A 23,307-nucleotide genomic window follows, 5' to 3' on the forward strand; every position below is an offset into this window, starting at 1 on the left:
AAAGCCCTACTTAGTAAGGGGTCCATTTACTTATTTACCTCCAAAATAGAGTAATTTACTGTATACTCCCTCTATTTCCTAATCCAGCAAAAGCCCTACTTGGTTTAAAAGTATAATCCTTTGGTTTTTTTGTTGTTGTTTTTCTCTTTAAGATACCTTCTGGGGCCAGAACATTCTTCATGGACATTCACTTTAAAAGGCTATATGATGTCTTTCTGTACAAGAAGTTGTGTCATGGCATAGCACTGCTTAATAATTCTGGGCCCTAAAGTGCGATAAAGCACTGGCATGAACAAAAAAAGAGTAATTCAATCTATTAGACTGTAATTAAGAAAAGTGTCATTTACCACATTACCCTATCATGCCCTCTAACAGGTGCTAACTCTGCCATGAATGAAAAGAGGAATATTTAGCACAGCAAAGCAGTTTACAAGTCTGATAAGATGGTGAATGAAAGGCAAACAGAGCCGAGAAACTGCACTTTACAAGTGTGTGATCAATCATTAAATAGGCTTCAGTACTCTCAAAGGTACACATCCTAATGCATTATTTTTATACAGAAGCTATTTTCTTAGTTAGAATTTACCACAAACCAGGCTTCGCAACCTTTACCTCATTATATATATATATATATATATATATATATATATATATATATATATATATGCCATACAACATAAGAAGAGAACACTATATAATAAAACATAACTTAGTCTATTCTTCAAAACCTGGAAAGAATCATTTTCAACTATAAAAGTTAAATTATGTCATACTATTTATAGAAAAGATTTTTCTTATTTAAATTGATTATTTAATATACTCAGATTTCCTGATTAGCATATTCCATGACCGCCATTACAAACAAATGGTATTCAAATAGTTACATAACCCAGCACTTATTTCATATACATGCTAATATAATATGCTGACAAGTATACAGCACATTAATTGTATGGCAGGTTACATAGAGATTGGTGTCATATACTTTTATTAATCAAATATTAGCATATACATTGCATTCACTGCTGAAGATTACATGTATAAACTCATTTACAACTGTTTATCTTCTATATACTGATATACTGTCCTTAAATAAAAAAACGTTATTTTTTACTTAAATATCTGAATTTTGAGCATTGTAAACTGTTACCACATTATCAGTAACATTTATCGACATATCAAATTATTCTAAATTACTGTTGTCCTGTTTCACATTCCAAAATGACATTGCCACATTGCAAAATATAACATCTTAAATACAGAATAATAACAATACGTTTCAAATACATTACCTGAAACTGGGAAAACTGGTGCCGGTGGACTGGAAATAACCCGCGGTGATGTATTATCTTCTAAATAAAAATGCGCAGTCTGAAAACATTTCCTGAAAAACCACAAGAAGTACAGACTGTAGATCCAAATACACATCCGCACCAAAATAACCCATTTATCAGAATAGAAGGTGTTTTCTTAATACATAAAAGTAGATTTGGCAAAGTTAATGCAAGACAAACAAGTACTGTAGGACTTAAATACAATACAATAAATATCTGTGATTCTGTATATTATAGTAGATTTTTATTTTTATTTTACCTGTGCCATTTGCAGAAGAGAGAGCAACTATCACACATGCTGACAGGCAATTGTTAACATGCACTATTCAAGTCTAGTGAGAGGTAATATTCAAGCTATTTATTTAGTACAGAGTACCGTGGCAGATAATCAGACCCTTTTTAATTGCCGTAAAAACAGCCTGTTATAACTAAGGAAGAAAGAGTACTCACTGAGGCACCATATGTGATGAGGTAACAAAACAGCATCATATTGGATATGGGGTGTAGTCAGAGCTCATATACAGGGAGGAAGAATGCAGGGAAAGTGAGTCTCCCAACAGATGTGAATGCTATCAACATAGTTTAGGTTTCCAATCAGAAAAATAATTAGAGGTCCCATAACCACAATTAACAATGCTATCTGGATCTAGTCTAATTCTGCAAAATGGAAATATAGCTTAACATCTGGTAGGTGCACACCACTGATGAACAGATAAATCAGCCCATACAGGCTTAAAATATTGCAAGACATTGTCAGAAATTAGAAGATTATTCAACATGCCGATGACTCGTTGATTTGGGTCGTTTGCCATGTTTGCATTTGGCCAACTATAAAAGGAGGTGTGACAAAATTATCATCTTATGTGACATTCATGAGCGGCAAGTCAATGAGGGCTAGATAACTAATATTATTATGCTAAGTTCTAGTGTGTTCACCATTAGAGATAGGCACATTTTGGGGGCAGATTTGTATTTGCAGTGGATTGGCTGGATCCTTTGGTCTGCGGATTTCAGCAGATCAACCTCAAAAAGGGCGATTCGCGGTTTGCGGATTTTAAACATGATTTTTGCCAATACACTCCGTGCATTCAGCAATCCGTTGATGGATTTTTAAGAATCCGACAATGAGTAGCTGAATCCGCCAATGAGTAGCTGAATCCGCCAATGAGTAGCTAAGACTGCAGATTGGTCTACAAATCCGTCAACGAATTGTATCCAACGTTGGTTTTTGATGAATCCGCGCGGATTAATACAGACTAAATTTTACACCGCAAAACAGATTTTGGGGGGGTGGAGGGGGGAGGGGTCGAGGGGGGATGCAAGAAAATCAGGGAAACAGATTTGCGTTGATTCGCCCATCTCTATTATGCATTGTTGGGCCAACTAACATGCACATTTTACAGTGTAATTACAAAAAAACAGTCATATTTTACCAAAGTTTAAAGCTGTTGTTTTTTCAATGAGAATGTGTTTAACATAAAGTACATGTAATGGAATAAATACAATTGCAATTTATTTTAATAATATACCAGGGAAAGGAGGGGGGGGGGGTGGGGAGAAGGAACCCTCGCTACTGATAAATGATAGTAGGATTGTGAGAGGTGCTGCGATCTGGGGTGATAACTCTAGAGAACAACAGAAGAAACAAGGAACCCCACTATGAGAGCACTCAGATCAATGGACCACAGATAACTAGTTAGACACACCTAGAGGAATCTAGTAGCTAGGAGTGGGGATGTACTTGGGTAGTGAAGTGAACATAAAAAACAATTTATTAGAGAGACTTACTCTCAGATTAAAATAATGTGCATAAGGCCCCAAGAATAGGAAGGGCTAAGCTTGACAATGGAGCAAATTAAAATAAGAGCAGAAGGACTAAGGGTAGGTGGGATGGCTCACAAGGGATGCCTTCCTTACCCTAAAAAAGGGTTCAGAGTTGCTGAACAATATCAATAGGAGGGCCCTATATATAGGATGGATAGTGCGTCTATATGGTATGGGTAATCCCGGTGCTAGTGAGTGAAGTTCTCACTATCCACACTGCCTATAGTATTGGCTATAAATAGAAGTCTGAATACCTAATGTGACTATCTGGATGTAGGCTGAACAAGATCAGTTGTACTGTTGGAATGGCTGATAGTATCAGCAATGTAGGTCTGGATAGTGGGGTGATCTGAGGAAATAAATATCCCTAATATAGCAAGGGGAAGTGGTGGATATATACCAAATATTAAAGAATCCATGTGGAACTGATAGTGTAGGTCAGGGTAGACGGATAGCCAGGTAAGGTTACCCTTAGACCCCACAGCGTTCCACGTCAGTCTTCATGAGAATATCGAGTCACAGTGTGGTATAAGGCGAGTGATAGCCATACAGGGTAGACCCCCACACACCCCCTACATATGTAGGTACAGCGGGAAAATAAATAGCATAGTCACCTAAGCTTAATGATCTGGATCAAAGGCTAGCCTTAGTATGGTTAGATCAAGATCTCGTATGACCAAAAGACTAAAGTAGTCAGTAGATGTGCTAACCTATGTAGACAGATCACTATATACAGGTCTGTATTAAGAGTTGACCCAGATATGGTCAGCTCAATGTCTCGTTTGACCTTGATCACATATAGTGTTTAAATAGCACGGATGTACCATGTAATGCAACCCAGGTTCACAGATTGCTTGTAAGTATGTGAGCTAAATAAGCCAAAAAATAGTCCTTCTGCCAAACAAACAGGTGGTACTGGTTAATGCTCATAGGAGCATGATACTAATTGTAGTGCATAGCGTGCTGTATAAATACATGAACCAGTAGTCTCTGCTGTTCATTAAAAACGGGAGGAAAGGCTCTCAGATAAGTATAATGAAAGCGTTCCTCCATACAGAGGGAGGCTACTGTGTTCCGATCACAAACTCTGAACCCTTTTTTAGGGTAAGGAAGGCATTCCTTGAGAGCCATCCCACCATTCCCTTAGTCCTTCTGCCCTTATTTTAATTCGCTCTATTGTCATGCTTAGCTCTTCCTATTCTTGGGGCCTTATGCACTTTATTTTAATCTGAGAGTAAGTCTCCCAAATAAATTGTTTTTTATGTTCACTTCTCTACCTGAGTACGTCCCCACTCCTAGCTACTAGGTTCCTCTAGGTGTGCCTAACTAGTTATCTGTGGTCCATTGATCTGCGTGCTCTCATAGTGGGACCCTTTGGCCAAAGCATCTTAAGCCTGCTGCCACTTACAAGGCATGACCGAAGCAGGTCCTAACACTCACCTGGGTTAAAATTCTTATTTACCTGTATAATTACAGGAAGAATGATCACATTGGATCTGTCGTAACCTGGCAAAATGAAACTGACCTGCCAACTTGGAAAGTGGGGTGGTGCAAGCTTAAACCTTGGGGGGGAGGGGCCACTACCCTCCCATAAGCAACTGAGACCAGTGTTAGGACCTGCTTCGTCATGCCTTGTAAGTGGCAGCAGGCTTAAGACGCTTTGGCCAAAGGTGACTTATCGCCGCTCACCCGGCGATTTTTTTATGATGGCTGAAATTTTTGGCGATTCATGCCTTTATTGCTAGCTTATTGAGGCTTACTGAATAGCAGTAGGCATTTTGGCTGAGAAGTGCTTGATAAGTGACTTATCGACGCTTATAGCATAGGCCCCATAGTATTTTACTGGTAAAAAATAAATATTTTACATTTGTGCAATGTTTAGCAAGCATCATGCCCGTATTCAGTCAAGATCAATGGCTGTAGAGAGTAGCAGTCCCACGACTTCATTGTTACATGCAATGACGTACTATGCAACTACAGTACCACAATGTGTTTGTATAACACTCATCCTCACAGTACTAGTGGCCAAATAACCCTAACACACAATTATACACAATTGTAACATGCTGTCTATCAAACTAATCTACAATCATTAACCCCTGCCTGACAAAGCTTTGGTATAATCCAGAGAATACAAAAATATAAATATATATATAAAATAACATTATATCCCTATAGTCTGGGATAACCAAAGAGAGCCAAACCATACAGGAAAACATGTACAAGTTGTACGTACACCTCACTAACATACATTATTTTATCAAACATCTTTATATAATCCGAGGTAAGTAAATAAACACACTATACTCACTGTGTAACCAAACACAAAAATAGACAACACTCAAATTATTTAATATAAAATGTTTTACCAGGCAGTAATTCATTGAGAGTTACCTCTTGTTTTCAGGTATGTCCTGGGCATAGAGTTAAGATGACAAATAATACATGGTTACCAATACATAGTTAGATAAGTGAACAGGGTATACATTATATACAAGACATTGCATGCACAGTTAGAGATAATATATATTATAGACGTATGTAACAGTTACAGACCACATGAAAATGTGAGAGCTTTAGTTTTGAAAGAACTTAGAGTGGTGGTGGCTGTGAGAGTCTCCGGTAGGTTGTTCCAGTTTGGGGGTGCACGGTAAGAGAAGGAGGAGCAGCCGGATACTTTGCTGAACTTTGGGACCATGAACAGTCTTTTGGAGTCAGATCTCACATGATAAGTGCTGCATGTGGTAGGGGTGAGGAGCTTGCCCAGAAAGTATTTGAATGCAAGACAGGAGAGATGAACATTGCGCCTAGACTCAAGTGATGACCAATCTAGTTCTTTGAGCATTTCGCAGTGATGTGTGTTGTAGTTGCATTGGAGAACAAAACAGCATATTGAATTGTAGAGGGTATTAAGTTTGCCAAGGTGGGTTTAGGGTCCCAAGCCGTATACTATGTCCCAATAGTCGATAATTGGCATTAGCATCTGCTGTGTGATACGCTTTCTGACCAGCAGACTTTGGGAGGATTTGTTCATGTAAAGTACACCTAGTTTGGCATAGGTTTTGGATGTCAGGGTATCAATGTGCATCCCAAATGTTAAATGGGAGTCAATGGGGCTAAGATAAGATAAATAGTGCAACGTAGAACAAGGAGGAACCCTATTTCCTCCACACAATCAGTAAACACAAAATTATGTTACCAGCACTCACAATGACCAGTGAAAAATGGAATAAGCCAAACTGATTTAATCTGCAATTAGAACACAACCCACAAAGGGGTGTAAGTAACCCAAAAGTGTGTAGTGTATGTGACAAGGAGGGAGCGGGAAAAAACAGGGAAGGGGAACGGTAGAAAAGGAAAAACAGAGGCAGGGAAAATCCTGGGGAAAAGGGAATCGCGTTTGCCATATATAGAGTTTAAAACAAAGGAAGTGTGACACTGCAGTTTCCTTAATTATGCATTTTTTTGCTACAACACTCAGCACTGATTGGAGGAAGCCTAAAATATATGCTATAAATAAGAGCCAAGGCTGGGATAGTGCCAGAGCTTCTTCATGCACCGTGCAGATGTCACGCCAAGAATTCCTCTCACTCTCTCGGGATCAGTCTAGACTCTAGACTGATGAGCTTCCCCGGATGTTCAGAGCGCTTTTCCTGTTGCTATTTAGCTTTGCAAGCAGTAACTGAGAACACAGCTGAAGCTAAGTAAAACCCCATGTTTGATTACATCTCTAAGACTGTTTACTGACTCTGAGTGTGCAAGTTGTTGGCTGAATCCAGAATCTTTGCATTACAGATACCAACTTCATGTCTCAGGGACAATTATAAGGGAAAGAAGACAATGATAAGGGCAATAAAATCTCTGTAAACTCCGGGTCACAATATGTACAACCTTTGTTGGGATAGACCTTCCAAAATGATTTAAATATTTATATACTTGTCTAGTTTTTTTTATGAAGCACCAATGGTCTGGTTTTAACTTATGCAAAATATAATTACCACTAGTTCAATTTGTTATTGCATGGAAATACATGTTTGAAGTAATATCTTAAAATGTTTGTGGGTCAACTAATTGAAGATTTGTCATTCGCCATTATCTATACTTTTCTATAGACCAATTACTAAACAACCCAACAGATACGAAGTTAACTATATTTATATATGTGTTATTCAAAGATGACTTGTGTCTGTGTTTAAAAAAAAAAAAAAAAAAAAAACATAATTAAGATGCAACTATATAAATGTGATGTATAACATCTGGTTCTTGAGAAATTTATTGTTTCAAACATGTAGGTAGAGACATCATAGGTGTTCCATCTGTTCAGTATAAGAGGTGAAGAACATAATGATTGTGCTAAGTGTTAATACCTGTCTTCTAATAATCACTCAATTAAAATAAATGAAAACGACAACTGTTTAAAGCTCACAGATGTAGTTCCCATCAATCAACAACAGATTGAAATACTTTTTAATAACATCTTTTACCAAACTTTAAAATATCAGCAAGACAAATGCAGCTTTCAAAAGCGTGCGTGAGGCTACTCATAAAACTTTTGAGCACATTCACAAATGCAGCGAATTTTGATTATATGCAGCTGGGGAAAGATTGGCAAAAATACTGAACTTCTCCAGAAGACTAGAAGACTATAGGTCAGTTAAAGATTATTGCAGATTATAGGCTAAAACTGTAAAATTCCGGGCATTATTGAAATCCCTGCTCTTTGATTGGCCAAAAAATTTGCAAGCTTGCAAAGTGTTTATTTCTAGACAATCAGCTTTTCCTTTAGTCAGAACAGCTCTGAGACAGGGCAGGGGATTGGTCAGGAGGCAGGAACAGCAGTCAGAGAGAGCAGGGGATTTGTGAGGAAGCAGCAGCCAGGCAATGACTCCTCCCCCTCTCTCCGTGAACACAGATCCACTAACACAGTTGACAGAGGAGGGAGAGCGTGTGTTTGTAGCTGAAAAGTAAGTGTCCGTCTGCAGTGTTTGTTTGTTTGTTTGTAACTGCAGCTTCTGTCTATCTAGTGTGTGTGTGTCTGCTGCAGAGTTGTGTGTCTGCTGCAGAGTTTGTGTGTGTGTGTCTGCTGCAGAGTTGTATGTGTGTGTCTGCTGCAGAGTTGTGTGTCTGCTGCAGAGTTTGTGTGTGTGTGTGTGTGTGTGTCTGCTGCAGTTTGTGTGTGTGTGTGTGTGTGTGTTTGCTGCAGAATGTGTGTGTATGTCTGCTGCAGAGTTTGTGTGTGTAGCTGCAGAGAGTCTGTGGGTGTGTGTAGCTGCAGAGTTTGTGTGTGTGTGTATGGCTGCTGCAGAGTGTGTGTGTGTTTGCGTGTGTGTGTAGCTGCAGAGTTTCTGTGTGTGTGTCTGCTGCAGAATTTGTGTGTTTGTATGCTGCAGACTTTGTGTGTGTGTGTGGCTGCAGCTTGTGTGTAGAGCTGCAGTGAGTGTGGTGCTGTTGTAATGTATGTGTGTGTAGCAGCAGCAGCCGCAGTGTTTGGATGTAGCTACAGCGTTTGTGTGTAGCAGCAGTTTGTGTTGTGTGTGTGTGTGTGTGTGTGTGTACATAGTGGGGGTGGCAGTGTGTCGATATAGATAGCTGCAGAGTAAGTGTATATACAGTAGAGGTGCTTTAATGTATTTACCACTTTATTTTAATAGTAATAATCCCCTCAGAACAGTGCATTACTGGCTAATAATGCCCTGGCTAGGTTAAAATCCCTCGGCTTTGCCTCGGTCCTTCAACTCTTCCAGCCAGGGCATTATTGGCCAGTAATGCCCTGTTTTTCAGGGATTTTTATTTAAATGTTGGCAAATTATACTGGCACATTTGAATGAAATAGAATGTAGCACATTTTTGCGAATATTTGGACAACTATATTGAGAAGTGCTCATTATCAAATCTGTGAACCAACAAATGGCCTACGCTCCAACATGTTTTGCAATTTTGCGAATTTCTGAAAGAATGGGACGGGTTCTGATGAAGAAAGATCTGTGAGGTTGGTGAGATAAAGATGTAAAGTAATAATAGTCCCAACAATTCTTTTAATAATTGAAAAGAATTATCCTAAAAAAAATAAGTACAATTCTACAAACAGAGGTGTCTATGTCCCAGGCCGGAGGAACTATAGCCGTGCTGATTACAGATGCAGGGGCTTTGTACATCTGTTCAGCGCGGCTCAGCCCGGCTCAGCGACGCTGAGTGCCTGACGCTGAGAGAGGGAGGCCCGGTGTGCACGCTGGAGGAGCAGCACCGGGAGACAGATGTCTCCCAGCAGCACTGCAGCCTCACACACCCCCCTCCCTCCCCGCAGCACACCGGCCCTCCCTCCCCGCAGCACACCGGCCCTCCCCCACGTGGCACAGGCCCCCGCAGCACTGACCTCCCCCGTGCAGAGTCCGAGGGGCGTTCAGCCATACCCTCCCCCACCCCCCCGTATCTGTGTGTATTTATTTGTGTGTGTGTGTATCTGTGTGTGTGTATTTATTTATGTGTGTGTGTGTGTATTTGTGTGTGTGTATTTATGTGTGTGTGTGTGTGTGTGTGTGTGTGTATTTATTTGTGTGTGTGTGTGTGTATTTATTTGTGTGTGTGTATTTATTTGTGTGTGTGTATTTGTGTGTATTTGTGTGTGTGTGTGTGTGTATTTATGTGTGTGTGTGTATTTATGTGTGTATTTATTTGTGTGTGTGTGTCTGTGTGCAGGGAGCTGCCTGCACGGATCTCATGCCTTTCCTCCCTCCCTGAGAGAGAGTGTGAGAGAGAGTGTGTCTGAGAGAGTGAGAGAGGTAGAGTGTCTGTCTGAGAGAGTGAAAGTGTCTGTCTGAGAGAGTGAAAGTGTCTGTCTGAGAGTGAGAGTGTCTGTCTGTGAAAGAGAGTGTCCGTCTGTCTGTGAGAGAGAGTGTCCGTCTGTCTGTGAGAGAGAGTGTCCGTCTGTCTTTGAGAGAGAGTGTCCGTCTGTCTGTGAGAGTGTCTGTCTGTCTGTGAGAGTGTCTGTGAGAGTGTCTGTCTGTCTGTGAGAGTGTCTGTCTGTGAGAGTGTCTGTCTGTGAGAGTGTCTGTCTGTGAGAGTTTCTGTCTGTCTGTGAGAGTGTCTGTCTGTCTGTCTGTCTGTGAGAGTGTCTGTCTGTCTGTGAGAGTGTCTGTCTGTCTGTGAGAGTGTCTGTCTGTCTGTGAGAGTGTCTGTCTGTCTGTGAGAGTGTCTGTCTGTCTGTGAGAGTGTCTGTCTGTCTGTCTGTGAGAGTGTCTGTCTGTCTGTGAGAGTGAGTGTCTGTCTGTGAGAGAGAGTGTCTGTCTGTGAGAGAGAGTGTCTGTCTGTGAGAAAGAGTGTCTGTCTGTGAGAGAGAGTGTCTGTCTGTGAGAGAGAGTGTCTGTCTGTGTGTGTGTCTGAGAGAGAGAGGTCAGAGAGAGAGAGGTCAGAGAGAGAGAGAGAGGTCAGAGAGAGAGAGAGGTCAGAGAGAGAGAGAGGTCAGAGAGAGAGAGAGAGAGAGAGAGAGAGAGAGAGAGAGAGAGAGGCCAGAGAGAGAGAGAGGTCAGAGAGAGGTCAGAGAGAGAGAGAGAGAGAGATGTCAGAGAGAGAGTGAGGTCAGAGAGAGAGAGAGAGTGAGGTCAGAGAGAGAGAGAGTGAGGTCAGAGAGAGAGAGAGAGAGGTCAGAGAGAGAGAGAGAGAGGTCAGAGAGAGAGAGACAGAGAGAGAGAGGTCAGAGAGAGAGAGAGAGAGAGAGAGGCCAGAGAGAGAGAGATAGAGAGAGAGAGAGGTCAGAGAGAGAGAGAGAGAGAGAGAGACAGTGAGGTCAGAGAGAGAGACAGTGAGGTCAGAGAGAGAGAGAGAGACAGTGAGGTCAGAGAGAGAGAGAGAGTGAGGTCAGAGAGAGAGAGAGAGTGAGGTCAGAGAGAGAGAGAGAGAGAGAGTGAGGTCAGAGAGAGAGTGAGGTCAGAGAGAGAGAGAGAGTGAGGTCAGAGAGAGAGAGTGAGGTCAGAGAGAGAGAGAGAGAGAGAGAGAGGTCAGAGAGAGAGAGTGAGGTCAGAGAGAGAGAGAGAGAGAGGTCAGAGAGAGAGAGAGAGAGAGAGGTCAGAGAGAGAGAGAGTGAGGTCAGAGAAAGAGAGAGTGAGGTCAGAGAAAGAGAGAGAGAGGTCAGAGAAAGAGAGAGAGAGAGAGGTCAGAGAGAGAGAGAGGTCAGAGAGAGAGAGTGAGAGAGATGTCAGAGAGAGAGTGAGGTCAGAGAGAGAGAGAGTGAGGTCAGAGAGAGAGAGAGGTCAGAGCGAGAGAGAGAGGTCAGAGAGAGAGAGAGAGAGGTCAGAGAGAGAGAGAGAGAGAGAGAGAGAGAGAGGTCAGAGAGAGGTCAGAGAGAGAGTGAGGTCAGAGAGAGAGAGAGTGAGGTCAGAGAGAGAGAATGAGGTCAGAGAGAGAGAGAGAGTGAGGTCAGAGAGAGACAGAGAGTGAGGTCAGAGAGAGACAGAGAGTGAGGTCAGAGAGAGAGAGTGAGGTCAGAGAGAGAGAGTGAGGTCACAGAGAGAGAGTGAGGTCAGAGAGAGAGAGAGAGTGAGGTCAGAGAGAGAGAGAGTGAGGTCAGAGAGAGAGAGAGAGAGAGCTCAGAGAGAGAGAGTGAGGTCAGAGAGAGAGAGTGAGGTCAGAGAGAGAGAGAGAGTGAGGTCAGAGAGAGAGAGAGTGAGGTCAGAGAGAGAGAGAGAGAGAGAGAGAGAGAGAGAGAGGTCAGAGAGAGAAAGAGTGAGGTCAGAGAGAGAGAGAGAGAGAGAGAGAGGTCAGAGAGAGAGAGAGAGGTCAGAGAGAGAGAGAGAGAGTGAGGTCAGAGAGAGAGAGTGAGGTCAGAGAGAGAGAGTGAGGTCAGAGAGAGAGAGAGAGAGTGAGGTCAGAGAGAGACAGAGAGTGAGGTCAGAGAGAGACAGAGAGTGAGGTCAGAGAGAGACAGAGAGTGAGGTCAGAGAGAGAGAGAGTGAGGTCAGAGAGAGAGAGAGTGAGGTCAGAGAGAGAGAGTGAGGTCAGAGAGAGAGTGAGGTCAGAGAGAGAGAGAGTGAGGTCAGAGAGAGAGAGAGTGAGGTCAGAGAGAGTGAGTGAGGTCAGAGAGAGAGAGAGAGAGAGAGAGAGTGAGGTCAGAGAGAGAGAGAGAGAGAGAGTGAGGTCAGAGAGAGAGAGAGAGAGAGAGAGAGAGAGAGAGAGAGAGAGAGAGAGAGAGAGAGAGAGTGAGGTCAGAGAGAGAGAGAGAGTGAGGTCAGAGAGAGAGAGAGAGAGAGAGAGAGAGAGAGAGAGTGAGGTCAGAGAGAGAGAGTGAGGTCAGAGAGAGAGAGAGAGAGTGAGGTCAGAGAGAGAGAGAGTGAGGTCAGAGAGAGAGAGAGAGAGTGAGGTCTGAGAGAGAGAGTGGGGTCTGAGAGAGAGAGAGAGAGAGACAGTGAGGTCAGAGAGAGAGAGAGAGAGACAGTGAGGTCAGAGAGAGAGAGAGAGACAGTGAGGTCAGAGAGAGAGAGAGTGAGGTCAGAGAGAGAGAGTGAGGTCAGAGAGAGAGAGAGAGTGAGGTCAGAGAGAGAGAGAGAGTGAGGTCAGAGAGAGAGAGAGTGAGGTCAGAGAGAGAGAGAGAGAGAGAGTGAGGTCAGAGAGAGAGTGAGGTCAGAGAGAGAGAGAGAGAGAGAGTGAGGTCAGAGAGAGAGTGAGGCCAGAGAGAGAGAGAGTGAGGTCAGAGAGAGAGAGATAGTGAGGTCTGAGAGAGAGAGAGAGAGAGAGAGAGAGAGAGAGAGAGAGAGAGAGAGAGAGAGAGAGAGAGAGAGAGAGAGTGAGGTCAGAGAGAGAGAGTGAGATCAGAGAGAGAGAGTGAGGTCAGAGAGAGAGAGTGAGGTCAGAGAGAGAGAGAGTGAGGTCAGAGAGAGTGAGGTCTGAGAGAGAGAGAGAGAGAGTGAGGTCAGAGAGAGAGAGTGAGGTCAGAGAGAGAGAGTGAGGTCAGAGAAAGAGAGAGTGAGGTCAGAGAAAGAGAGAGTGAGGTCAGAGAAAGAGAGAGTGAGGTCAGAGAAAGAGAGAGAGAGGTCAGAGAGAGAGAGAGGTCAGAGAGAGTGAGTGAGGTCAGAGAGAGAGAGAGAGTGAGGTCAGAGAGAGAGAGAGAGAGTGAGGTCAGAGAGACAGTGAGGTCAGAGAGAGAGAGAGTGAGGTCAGAGAGAGTGAGAGTGTGTGAGAGAGAGTGAGAGTGTGTGAGAGTGTCTGAGAGAGACACCAACTGCGCACTGCAACTGTTAGGTATGTATATACACCTTTGTTTTTACTTTGGTGGCCGCGTAAAAATCCGGATCGCCTTGGGGAGCCTTGAAAAAATTCTGATTGCCTTGGGGAGCCTTGAACCGAAAAAGTTTGGGAACCACTGCCCTAACGCGTAATAGCCATTATTGATTATAACAAGTGATGATCTCAGGCATCTCAAATAAAACACAGCAGCTATTTGATATTTCATTTGTAAAGACAGTTTTATAAATGTGATCAGGTTATTTGTGTTGAAGTTGCAGATGAGCAAACATACAGTAGTCTCAAGCTTTGTTTTTTATTGTCTTATTTTCCCACCGGTATTTAATTAACACCACTGACAGGGAACAATGTTAAGTGCGATGCTCCAATCTTAATAGGTTTCCGTAACATATCGTCAGTATTCTTTTATAGAAGCAATATTTTATTTGTACAACATTAAAAAGAAAATACACCCAGTTGTGAATCCGCAAAGGGTGAAGTTGAAACTTTCTATAGGCCCACATAACATGAAAAATTTGGTCATTTGATTTCCCTGAAGGGAGTTTTAACACCAGTAACACCAGAACACCAGAAATTTAAATTTAACACCAGAAATGTAAAAAATGTTTTTTTTGTTTTTTAAATGTCCTTCAGCTCCCCTCTCCCTTTGTTTTATGCTGTAAAAAAAAAAAACGTTAAAAATGTAAGCGTAGGCAGGATTGCTGCTTTAATATATTAACATTTTTGTTTTCTCTTTTGCCCATTGTGTGTCAACTTGGAGGCCAAAAGCAACCCGCAACATCGCTGCCAAACCAGGAGGCCATAATGGTTTTATTTTACTGAGCTTTTTTTAATTTAAATTTTCTTGGTAATTTTGACCCCTGCATCAGACGCATGTAAAAATACATCAAATGGAAAAAATAAATCTAACAGTGTGGATTGAGGCTTTAACAACAGGTAAACAGATGAACAGACTCAAATTCTTTGTCCACAATAAGTCCAGCTATGAGAACTCTCAGTTTGGTAAATGGTATCACAACAACTTACAGCAATACATCTATACTTCTCTATTTTAAACTATAGAGTTAGCAACCAACAATAATTCTAATTCCAGCCTGAAGGTTACAGATTATCCATACTAGACCAAAACTAGTCAAATATTCAGTTCATTAGTTCTTGCCAGCTCTGTAAAGAAAGTGTGAAACTACTGATAAGACCCCAGTGTAGCTTTTCAAACTAAGATACATTGGATACAGTGTCCTGAACACTTGTCAAATTCTGCATTTAAAAGATGAAATATGTACACTCAATTGTGCAGTTTTGTCTTTTTCTACAACAAAGGTTTGTAACATTCAGTGTAAAAATTGATGCATGTTAAGAAACGAAAGCACAAAAAGGGAATTAAAATATTGTATCTAAACCTATCTATGGAGTGAGATTGGTGAGTGTTTGAAAAGTTTACATCTGTTTCTTCATTGAGAAGTCTAATGCACAAACAAATGTAACTTTAATAAACATCATTAACATTATTACTCTTGATTTTTGCATTTGCATTTCTTTTTTTTTAACACACTTTATAGTAGTTTACATTAATCTTCAAAATATACGTTTCAGCCAGAATTAGGTTACAAACAGATGGCTAAAGGCAATATGCCCATTTGAAATATCGATGCATTTCAGAGCTGCAATTTCAAATAACCAAAATATTTACAGTATATAAAAATGATTCCATTCTTTTAATGTCTTTACCAGTGTGTCCATTTTAAAAAACACTATCATTAGCACATCCTAATCTGTATTATTATTATTATTATTATTTTTTATTTGTAAAGTGATAACAGAAGACAGGGGTGCCCAATGCTACAACAAATTGACAAAACATATATAGTAATGAGTATAAAGTTTAAATACTTGAATAATAATAGTAATTACTTGTTTTTTTTAGTTAAACCCTTTGGCCAAAGAGTCGTAAGCCTGCATAACAATGTCAAGGTAAACCAAAAATGCAGGTCCTAACCTAAAACTGTGAACCATTCCTGTTACCTCTGTATGAGGGGAAGGAACTGCAGTGAGTCCTGTCCATTCAGCAAGTTGCAAGAACCTCCCAAGTTAAAAAGGTGGGGAGGGGCGAGCTCTGGGGGGAGGTGCCACCTAACCTCCATAGACTGTTACCAGTCAGAAATTGATTAACACACATATTCCCAGATAGCTCAAACTCCTACATCCACCACATCATTTTTTTAATGCCAAAATCAGTGTTTGATGTGGTGGATGTAGGAGTTTGAGCTATCTGGGAATATATGTGGGTAAAGTGATAAACAAAAGATATATACCTCACCACGCAACCTTAATATCAACGGAGTAATAAAAATAGTATGTCAAATATACAATTGAAGGTGCATATAGGGAAAACGTCAATGCATATAAACCTTAATAATCCCCTGGGGGAATACAAAAAGTCCCTCATAATTTGCACTCGTCAGGGGGAGGAGTGAAAAAGCGTGCCTACGTCACGTGAAATGTGCGTCGGGGTTTTAAGTGACATCACGATGGTGGTGTCAGCTGATGAGGCGGCTTCGAATCCACGAGTGAACTGGCTGTATACCGATACTTTTTACTCTTGTCTTCTAAGTCAACCCTCAGTATATACGGCATGATTCATTAATGTGTATCCTTACCTTTACGATACCTGTCTCGGTCCACTGAATCTGATTAAGACTTAAAGCTTATTAGATTTAATACCACTGGCGCTCTGAATGTGTGATATCCCTCTGAGCACAAGCGCTTAGTATTTAATAGCTGTTGCTGTTACTGTTACTACATGGAGATACATTTGGTCTCCCTGTGAGGACACAAGTGGTTACAAGTTTAATACTTCATTGCCTGTGAGGAGCAGGCAGCATGGCTGTTTGTACAGTATCACTTATTATTTACCATGGTGCATACACGCTGTGATAATGGTATCCAGACCATATATAAGCACATATAAACTTAGGTCAGAAAAAAATGGTTCGTACCTGGAGTGTACTTGCCACTTACAGAAATCCCTAATATAGTGGTGCACAACAGACCACGAAGTATATAGTGAGGTAGATATTGCCAAATTGAGATGTCCTGTTGCGTGAAAAATTGGCAATATCTACCTCACTAGCATTAAGACTGCTCTGATTCGATGTATATAGATCATGAGTAACAGAGCTACTGATAAACTGTTTTGTGGGGTGTACAAATAGTCACTCCCTGACACTGCTAATAAAAGATCCACTGGTGGTATTTACGTGAGGTGCTGGACTGTGGTTCCATGCACTATTAAATACACGATAAGTTTCCTGGATACTGCTATACACTACCCCGTTGCGCTGATTAGCACTGCTGTTACTAGAGATTCCTCTAACAGCAGTCTACGGGTTACTTATCTGTACGATTTAAGGGATCATTAGCAGCTACCTCATCCGTGACCCATCCTAAATGTTACTTACCTCTGATGTCCTTATAAGTTGATATTTAACACCCACGAGTGCTAACCTCAGACCACCTAGGTTATACAAAGCACACTTTCTCTGATACCGGTTTCAACCCTAAAGGTTACCTGAGGACATACAGCACTGTACCGCTGCAGACCTTCATGAGGTCATTTTAGGTCAAGTTATCCCTAGTAAGGGCGCAGAACTATATGCACCACTACTCTTAGCCACGTTGAGAGGATTTAGCTGAGATCTGATTATATCACTTGCTGGTCTTATTATGGTAGATTACTATACATGTTCCTGGATACCATAAATATGTACCGGCCACTGTAAATCCAACCAATCCATGTTATTATTCTGGTTCATGCAGCTATTCACCTTAGTGATTTAAAGTTTACTCAATTTACTCACGGGAATTCCCTGTACGATTCTATTCACCTACAGATCCTTTACAAGGACTGTCGTCTAGTGTGTTATTAGTACTATCCTATTAAACACTATTATTTAGGATCCTGAGCCTATACGGCTATCAGTATTTGGATCTGAATACACCTTCAGTTCGTCGTTTTTAATACCCTATATTTTATTTGGTTGCTGATCAATAAAGATTATGTTTTAATTATTACATAAATCACCAGAGGGTGAGCTCGAGTGCTACACTTGGGTTCTTCTTCTACTTATTCCTAACTATTAAATACAAAGAATAATAAACAAGGAAACCAATTTTTAATTAAAATCTAGAAAAACTAAAATGAATTAGACATTTGGTCTTAATAAAATGTAATTATTTTAACAGACTCAGTGTGAGCATCTTTGGGCCTATATATACTTCATGGTCTGTAGTGCACCACTATATTAGGGATTTCTGTAAGTGGCAAGTACACTCCAGGTACGAACCATTTTTTTCTGACATTTTGTCTATCTCCCTGGTAGCACACAACCTCCATATGACTCCTCTACTATAACAGTGTTTGGTGCGAGGTACTCAAACCCTTTCACATATAAACTTATGTCTATTCCTTTGTACACTACGTGTGGAATATCTAAAACTTCCCAATTTGAGGGAATACCTGACACCCAAGGCATATTCCAGATATCCCTGAACTATATTGGTGATCTATCCTACTTGCTCTGTGTCTGCACATGTACACATACATTTAATTTGTGATACGCCTACCTTTAATTTCTATACATCCTCCATCTCACCTCAGGACTTTGCTGACTTTAAGGAAAAGGTGGAATCCATACATCAGAACATTCCATCTGTTGCCTCCTCCCATCCCACACCACTTCCCAACTCTCCTCCTGCCTTTCTTGACTCTTTTTCTGCTATCTCGGAGGAGGATGTGTCACTGCTGATCTCCTCTTCTCCCTCTACCACTTGCCCTCTTGATCCCATTCCCTCCCATCTCCTAAAACCTCTTGCTCCTTCTATAATCTCTATGCTCACACAGATTTTTAACTCTTCCCTCTACTCTGGTACCTTTCCTTCATCCTTCAAGCATGCAACCGTTATACCATTACTCAAAAACAGCAAGGTTGACCCTACCTGTCCTTCTAACTATCGACCTGTCTCCCTCCTGTCTTTTGCCTCCAAACTCCTTGAACGTCTTGTATTCTCTCGATTGCTACACTTTCTCAACACCTATTCTCTTCTAGACCCTCTACAATCTGGCTTCCGCACTGCTTACTCTACTGAAACAGCCCTCACTAAAATAACTGATGACCTCCATGCTGCCAAAGACAGAGGTCATTACACTCTGCTCATATTACTCGACCTCTCTGCAGCATTTGATACCATGGACCACCCTCTTCTCCTTCACATTCTCCATATTCTTGGTATTCGGAACAAGGCTCTAACCTGGATCTCCTCTTAGCTCTCCCATCGTACTTTCAATGTCTCTTTTGCTAACACCTCCTCTTCTATTGATCTCTCTGTGGGGGTACCCCAGGGCTCTGTCCTGGGACCCATTCTCTTTTCTCTTTACACACGATCTCTAGGTGACCTATTCACATCTTTTGGGTTTAAATATCACCTCTACGCTGACGACACACAAATTTACCTTTCAACCCCTGACCTCACACCTGCTATACAGACCAAAGTTTCTGAATGCCTCTCTGGAATATCATCCTGGATGGCCATCCGCCGACAGAAACTTAACATGGCAAAAACAGAGCTCCTTATACTTCCTCCCAAACCTGGCCCTACTACCTCCTTCCACATTACTGTTGGAAATACGATCATTCACCCAGTAGCCCAAGCACGCTGCCTAGGGGTCACACTCAATTCCTCTCTCTCATTCTCCTCTCACATTCAAAACGTTTCTAAAACTTGTCCCTTTTTCCTATGCAATATCACAAAGATACGCCCTTTCCTCTGTTACTCGACTGCTAAACATCTGACTCAGGCCCTCATTCTCTCCTGTCTCGATTATTGCAACCTCCTGCTGTCCGGCCTTCCTGCCTCTCACCTGTTTCCCCTACAATCTATCCTAAACGCTGTTGCCAGAATCACTCTACTCTTTCCTAAATCTGTCTCCGCATCTCCCTTCCTGAAATCCCTCTTCTGGTTTCCGATCAAATATCGTATCTCACACTCAATTCTCCTCCTCACTTTTAAAGCTTTACACTCTTCTGCCCCTCCTTACATCGTAGCCCTAATTTCTCGCTATGCACCATCCCGACTCTTGCGTTCTTCTCAAGGATGTCTTCTTTCTACCCCCTTTGTATCTAAAGCTCTCTCCTTCCTTAAATCTTTCTCATTTTCTGCCCCGCACCTCTGGAATGCCCTTCCCCTCAATACCCGACTAGCACCCTCTCTATCCACCTTTAAGACCCACCTTAAGAAACATTTGCTTAAAGAAGCATATGAATAGCACTGCATAATCCTGGACACATGATACATAAAACTTGTCCCCCTGCAGACGCACTTACTAGAATTCCCTCCTACTGTCTCTATATGTTTCCCTACCTAATAATTAGATTGTAAGCTCCTCATAGCAGGGCTCCTCTTCCTTAATGTTACTTTTATGTCTGAAGCACTTATTCCCATGACCTGTTATTTATATTATTTGTTATTTATATGATTACATCATGTATTACTACTGTGAAGCGCTATGTACATTTATGGCGTTATATAAATAAAGACATACAATACAATACAACGCTGATCCCATACCTCATCACTGGGGATTTTTAATATTCACTGTATATAGTATTTCACTTTGTTGAATATATGTTAAGAACATTTTATTATTTTTCTTGTTATGTCTATTACCTGTCTAAGGTTGGGCTCTTGGATTTATGATTCCTATATCAAGTCATATTTGGGCCTTATACACTGAAGCTATCTAGCCTGTATATTCCTATCTTGATTGAGTGCTCATTATGAGGGACTTTTTGCGATCCCCCAGGGGATCATTTAGGTTTGTATTATTTGTAGAGCGCCAACATATTCCGCAGTGTGGTACAATGGGGGAACAGAGTTCTGTATATTACATAAATAGAATGACATACCAAATAAGCACAAACAGATACAAAGAGGTAATGAAGTCCCTGCTCGTGAGAGCTTAAAATCTAGAGGGGGGATATTGAAACAAAAGGTTAAGTTGCTGCCTATTGAGGGATGAAGTTTGGGAGTGAGGTTATTAGGGAGGGGTCAGTGTGGAGTTTGGTCCAGCCACATATAGTGTCCCATTAGGGTTGGAGGGGGCAGGAGGAGGGGTGGGGGATGTTAGGGGTATGCCAGATAGGCTTCCTTTAAAAGGTGAGTTTTCAGGGAGTGTTTAAATGTCTGAAAGCTGGGGGAGCGCCTGATGGTGCGTGGTGATGGTGCATGCTGATGGTGCGTGGTGATGGTGCATGCTGATGGTGCGTGGTGATGGTGCATGCTGATAGTGCGTGGTAGGGAATTCCAGAGAGAGGGGGCAGCACAGGAGATGTCTTGTAGGTGGGAGTGAGAGGAGGTGTTAAGGCATTTAGGAATATATTTGGGGATGAAGGCTGAGATGTAAGGGTGGGCACAACGTCGTTTAGAGCTTTGTGCAGGTAAGTCAGAGCTAGGGTTTTCAATTTGATTTTAGGGGATATGGAAGTCATAGAGATTTGCATAGTGGAGCAGCAAAAGTGGAGCATTGAGTGAGGTAGATGAGTCTGGCAGTAGAATTTTGGATGGATTGGAGTTAGGACAGTTGAACAAGAGGAATGCCAAATAAGTACAAACAAGTGCTAAATGATACGAAAGGTAATGAGGGCCCTGCTCCTGAGAGCTTGAAATCTACAGGGAAATGTCACAAATCAAGCCCTCTCCCCCCTGCACTCCCATCCCTCTTCACACTGCTGATGGATGACTAGTCCTATTTTCACGGTCCCTTTCATCCATTTGTTGCCCTGTCTCTTTATTTACTATTCTCTCTGCCATTCCTTTCCTACTAAATTGCATTAGATTGTTACCTTTTTTTTTTAACATCTTTGTAAATTAGTTTTGCTGACCTGAGGGAGAGTGGAGAATGCTAAGAAATGTGTCTTATAATATCAATTGTTAATACAAATAAAAAAAGTTATCACCTAATGCTGAAGTACTCATTTAATCTAGAGAGAACAAAAAGATAAAGTTACTGCTCATTATTGGATGGGGTATTCATCAGGATGGAGTATGGTCCAGCAGCAAAGCTGATACTATTAAGGTTTGGGGGTGTGGATATTAGGGGGTGTCAGCATCGAGTTTGGTCAAACCTCACAGCTTGTCCCAATAAGGTTGGAGGGAGGAGGTGGTGGATCTTAGGAGTATGCCTGATAGGCTTCATTAAAAAAGTGAGTTTGCAGGGAGTTTTTAAATGCCTAAAAGCTGGGGAATAGTCTGATGGTGCATGGTAGGGAATTAGAGAGAGATGGTGCAGCACAGGAGAAGTCTTGTAGGTGGGAGTGAGAGGAGGTAAGGCAGGAGGAGAAGCAGATGTCATGGGCAGAACGTTGGAGGCGTTTATGGATATATTTGAGGATGATGACTGAGATGTAAATTAGGGGCAGCAATATTGAGAGCTTTGTAAGTCAGAATTAGGGTTTTACATTGGATTCTAAAGGTTATAGGAAGCCAGTGCAGGGATTTGCATAGAGGCGCCTCAGAAGTGGAGCAGTGAGTAAGGTAGATGTCTTGCAGGAGCATTTTGGATGGATTGGAGTTGGGACAGGCAGACAATAAGGGGAATGCCAGCTAGGAGAAGGTGCAGAAGTCATGGTGGGACAAGATGAATGCGTGAATTAGGATTTTATTTTGCCATGAGTGAGAAAAGGGATTATTCTCGCAATATTTTGAAGGTGGAGATGGCAGGATTTAGTGAAGGCATGAATGCGAGTTATGAAGGGGAGAGCAGAGTCCAAGATAACCCCTGTAATATACATGGTATTTTTTTTTTTTTTTTAAATATTTTTTCCTTTATTGGTGTCAAACAGCGTATTGGTGCATGTTACAGACATTGGAAAACGAGCCAACACAGGAATACGGCGCGGTACATGTACATAGCATGGGGGGAGTTGATGACACACAATAATCCATATTCCCATTTTCAGTGGTGAAAAAGAGAGGGGATGACGAAGGAGGGGTGGATAGTTGGGAACGACTTGGACAAAGAGGGGGGAGTAATAATTCCATCTATCCTAGTGACTACCGTTCTTCTAGAGGGGGCTTTGATTTTCTTCCAAGCCGCAGCTACGCAGCATCTGGCAGCCGTTAGGATCGCTGCCGTGAGTCTGGCTATAGGGGGGGGAAGGTCGTCGACTGGTTTTCCCAGCACGTAGGTCAGGGGGTCCAGGGGTATCTCAACATCCAGGGTCTCGGTCAGAAGGCCCTGGATCCGGGTCCAGAATTTTTGGATCTCCGGGCATGTCCACCAAATGTGGGACATGTCCCCCCTTTGACCACATCCCCTCCAGCATTCGTCGGGGGTGCCTGGGTAGATTTGGCTCAGTCTACTCGGGGTCAGGTACCAGTGAAATAATATTTTGTAAATGTTTTCTTTTGTGATGGTGCAAATTGAAGTTTTGGTAGCTGCCTCCCAGATATCCTCCCAGTCCTCAAGGTCTATATTGGTGTTCAGGTCCTCGCTCCACCTTTGCATATATAAATGACTAGGGGAGGGCTGGGCCGCCTCTAGTGTTCTATATATCTCGGAGATGAGGCCTCTTTGGTACTCGCCTCTGAGGCAGAGGGTCTCAAATCTGGAGCGCGGTGGGAATTTTAGGCTAGGGGATTGGGTTCTCAGGAAATGTCTAATCTGTAAATATTGGAATATGGGAAGATCCGGGGACGTTAGTTTAATTCGTAGTTCCCGGAGGGGCATGACCTCATTGCTTTCCAGTAAGTCCGCAACCACTCTGATGTTTAGGCCTTGAAATTGGCTGAATTGGGGTCGGGAACACCCGGGCGGGAAATCCGGGTACCCGAATAGGGGGGTCAATTGAGAGGGGGTTGA

At 42.1% G+C, this 23,307-nt stretch overlaps 1 protein-coding gene across 7 annotated transcripts in view; it reads right to left on the bottom strand.

Moving 5' to 3' along the window:
* PTPRZ1 (protein tyrosine phosphatase receptor type Z1) overlaps positions 1–23,307 on the bottom strand; it is a 213,986-nt gene that overhangs the window by 39,381 nt on the left and 151,298 nt on the right. For all 7 annotated transcript variants that reach the window (XM_075599926.1, XM_075599930.1, XM_075599928.1 and 4 more), the window contains one exon: positions 1,293–1,384. In XM_075599926.1, the coding sequence (XP_075456041.1) occupies positions 1,293–1,384 (92 nt within the window). The remainder of the gene's footprint in view (positions 1–1,292; positions 1,385–23,307) is intronic.

Source organism: Ascaphus truei, chromosome 5 (genome assembly GCF_040206685.1).
Source record: "Ascaphus truei isolate aAscTru1 chromosome 5, aAscTru1.hap1, whole genome shotgun sequence".
Lineage (NCBI taxonomy): Eukaryota > Metazoa > Chordata > Amphibia > Anura > Ascaphidae > Ascaphus > Ascaphus truei.